At 45.9% G+C, this 3,996-nt stretch overlaps 1 protein-coding gene across 1 annotated transcript; it reads left to right on the top strand.

The window, feature by feature from the left end:
- Positions 1–1,252: 1,252 nt before the first annotated feature.
- On the top strand, positions 1,253–2,768 carry LOC138637784 (uncharacterized). The gene is made up of 3 exons (XM_069726703.1): positions 1,253–1,860; positions 2,109–2,641; positions 2,749–2,768. The coding sequence occupies exons 1-3, from the start codon at positions 1,469–1,471 to the stop codon at positions 2,766–2,768; spliced, it is 945 nt and encodes a 314-aa protein (XP_069582804.1). The 5' UTR covers positions 1,253–1,468.
- The last annotated feature ends 1,228 nt before the right edge of the window (positions 2,769–3,996 follow it).

Raw genomic sequence — 3,996 nt, 5'->3', positions numbered from 1 at the left:
AGGCAGAATCCGCACCAGAAATTCCTAAGGCTAATCCGTAATGTGTGCATATAGCCTAACACTACTGGCATGAAAGACATTATCACCATTAACTGCGCACGCGCTAATTCGCGCATGCGCTTTGTGACTTTTGGCGGCCATATTTGTGCACCATTCTTAAAGGCTTCACTATATCTATAGCGCATGCGTGGATTCACTCATGCCCACTGATTGTTCTGGAACTCCAGCACGCTCTTGCCATTTCCAGGCTGATGCAGGCGCTAATGCATATGGAACTACAACTGCCAGCTGTTTCATGGCCATTTGATTACATACAGGTATTTAAGACACCTACGACTGCACTGCGGTCATTGTCCCTGAAGAAGCCAGGTTCTCTGGTGACACGCGTTGGGCATACCTGTGCCCTTGCCTCCTCCACTCCTTTCACCCACAGTACTATCTGTACCCCAGGCAGGATTCCTTCCATGTGGGTGATACTCTTCCCAGGTCCAGGTAGTATGAGACTTGTTAGCCCCTTTATTCAGGCCATTTGTATTGCTTTGTAAAAGCTCATCCTGGTTCCTGGGAGAGGTTATTGCTACATAGTGATGAGCAAATATACTCATTACTCAAGATTTCTCGAGCATGCTCGGGGGTCTTCTGAGTATTTTTTAGTGCTCGGAGATGTAGTTTTTCTTGCCGCAGCTGAATGATTTACATCTGTTAGCCATCATAAGTACATGTGGGGATTGCCTGGTTGCTAGGGAATCCCCACATGTACTTATGCTGGCTAACAGATGTAAATCATTCAGCTGCGGCAAAAAAAAAAAAATCTCCGAGCACTAAAAAATACTCAGAGGACCTCCGAGCATGCTCGAGAAATCTCGAGTAACGAGTATATTCGCTCATCACACTGTGCTTTTTGACATTAGACCTTATTTGGCCACTTTATTCTACTGTATTTATTACATTGGTTTCCTTTGCAGTACATATTCAACTGTACAGCTTTATTTATATGCAGTGGCGTAGGAAAAGGGGTGCGGGGGGGGCGGTCCGCCCCGGGCGGCACAATGCGGGGGGCGGCCGGCGCTGCAGGAGAAGAAAAAAAAAAAAAAAGACGCCCCTTTAAATCTTCGGGCGGCGCCGTCCGCCGCCACGACCAGGGACAGCTCCCCCCACCCCCGCCCCCCGCTCTAAGGCCGGCGTCACACTCGGCGTAAGACATTACGGAACGTATTATACGTCCGTAATACGCGCGTAATACGCCAAAATGTCTCCGTAATCTCTTTCCGTAGTTCTTGCGTAGCCTAGGTGTGGTCGCGTATTTTGCGCATGTACTGGTCCGTGTGTAATCCGTATGTGATCCGTATTGCGTTTTTGACACGCACCATCACAAAATGGACATTTAACGGTTTTCAGGCCTGCAAATCATTTAAACCATCATTACCAACACTATTTAAGCCCTCGACAACAGGTGTACCCCTCCCATATGCCCTATATGTTCTCTAGCATATTTTGGCTGTGTTACTTTGACCTTACAAACATGTCTGACCATGTGTATTTAAGCACAACTCAGCGGGTGTTGCTTCACTGGGTGTTGTCTCGTCGCTTTGGCCAGCCATATCCGGTCAATGCAGATCCGCGAAGGAGGAGACGAAGATTGTGGGTGCATCCTCTATTGACACAACGCCAGAGTAAAGGACATTTCCAGAGACTCTATTCAGCTTTGAGGGCCCATCCAGACAAATTTTACCTGTATACTCGCATGTCCATCAGGACTTTTGACATGTTGATGGAGATGTTACGTCCTGGCCTCACCTATCAGGACACCTGGATGAGAAAAGCCATCTCTGCTGAGGAGCGTCTGCTCCTAACCTTACGGTATGTATTTTGACCTTTTATATTTTTGTATGTTTGCCAATGTGTTTTGTCCTACTATGTTTCAGTTACTTTACTTAGACATGAAGCCACAAGCACATTTCTAAAAATGTGGGTAATATTAGAGTATAGTAATAATGTGAAATGACCCTTTTTGCTTAGTCAATAATGACTGCGAAAATTAAATAGACACTTGTGTTTCTTCCTGTTTTCATATTCCTCATGTTTTGTTTTTTTTCCTTGTTTTGCAGCTTCCTGTCCACAGGCTTGTCCTATGCGGGTCTACACCTGGAGTTTCTCATTGGGCGTTCTACCATTTCAGTCATTGTTAGGACAACCTGTTCCCAAATATGGCTGAAACTTAACGAAGTTGTGATGCCGGAGCCAAAAATGGAGGATTGGGTCAAAATCGCCACTGGTTTCCAAAATAATTGTGACTTCCCTAACTGCATTGGAGCTGTGGATGGGAAACATATCAGGGTGCGTAAGCCGCCGAACTCTGGTTCCCAATTCTACAATTATAAGCAGTTTTTCTCTGTAGTTCTGTTAGCAGTTGCTGACAGCAACTACAGGTTTATAATTGTAGACATTGGGGCCTATGGCCGAACTGGAGACTCTAGGGTCTTCAATTCGTCCATAATGGGTCGGCGGCTACGTGACAACCAGTTGAACCTCCCACCACCACAACAACTCCCAGGCTCCAATGCGGAAGCAGTGCCTTTTGTTTTGGTTGGAGATGAGGCCTTCCAACTGACGAGGCACGTCATGAGGCCTTACCCCAGGCGCAACCTTGACCACCGGCGGAGGGTGTTTAATTTGAGACTTTCCAGGGCACGGAGACTGGTTGAGTGCGCCTTTGGAATTCTTGTAGCCAAATGGCGGGTTCTTCAGTCTGCAATTCAGCTGAGTGAGGCTTCAATCAATGAAGTGATCAAAGCCTGTGTAATTCTACATAATTTCACCCGAATACATGATTGTTCGTCTACTAATTTGCATAATCACGTCATGAACAATCATAGTAGGCCTACCCCATATGTCCCTCCTCCGCGACGTCCCCTTTCTGGACTAAAAGTTCGTGATGTGTTCACAAATTATTTTGTGAGTCCTCAGGGTGCCACTCCCTGGCAAGACTAGGCAATTTTGCATGTGTAATTTGTTATTTGCTTAAATTTTGGCATTACCAATGTGGAAAATATGTCTGCTGTGTTTAATTTGTTCACATATGGTTATGATCATATCATGTGTGTGTGAGGTAATAAGAATGAACAGAGTGCATACATAGTTTTTTTGGTAGTAACGGCAAATTTTCTTTTTAAACTTGTTTTTAGATTTTGTTTTTTTTTTGGCATAACAAATCTTTGGCCAAAAAAAGTGCAACATTTTTTTTTGGGAACCAAAACACAAAGTAAAATAAAAACATTACAGCTTGCTTTTTAAGCCCAATCCAAACCTAATTTTGGAAAAAAAAAAAAAAGGTGTACCCAAAATTACAAGTCCTGGTACGTAGGAAGTGGAGAAGTGGATTGGTCTGTGTCAGCATCAGGTGGCCTTTGTAGGCCCAATTGTCCAGCAGCCTGTGCGGATGTTATAGTGGCCTGCGGGAAATTCTGCCTGCTCTGATGCTGGCCACTTTGATGAGTGGGGCCAGGATTTGGGAGATAACCCTGATGTTGCTGCCCATATGTGCGGGAATCATACCCCAACCCAAAATGACCATATTGTCCAAACCCCGGTTGGGACCAGCCTCCAGCACTGGGTCTGGACAAGTGGCCATATTGTGATGGGTGCTGATATCCTGCAATATGGTGCTGAGGTTGCCATTGTTGGTTAGTTGTGGGTTGGGGTGGAGGTGTTGGCTGACGTAGAGGGGGTGCTTCAGATCCTTGTTGTGCATGCAGGCCTTGTAATCTCTGAGGCCGCAGAATATTATCAGGTGACATCTGCCACTGTTCAATCATCTGCATCAGATTGTATGGGTTATTTGGGGGGGTGCATGCGTCAATAAGGATCTGAAAACACCCTCTCAAACGCAGCCTCAACTCCCGCTCTATGGAGCGTAAATACTGGGCAAGGCTCCGTGTGAATCCCTCCTCCCCATCATCCTCTCGAACCCGGGCCAAATAGTTCATGACCCCAGCA

Source organism: Ranitomeya imitator, chromosome 5 (assembly GCF_032444005.1).
Source record: "Ranitomeya imitator isolate aRanImi1 chromosome 5, aRanImi1.pri, whole genome shotgun sequence".
Classification (NCBI taxonomy): Eukaryota; Metazoa; Chordata; class Amphibia; order Anura; family Dendrobatidae; genus Ranitomeya; species Ranitomeya imitator.
Note: the sequence above shows the minus strand (reverse complement) of the source record. Positions and strands in the feature narration are given on the sequence as shown.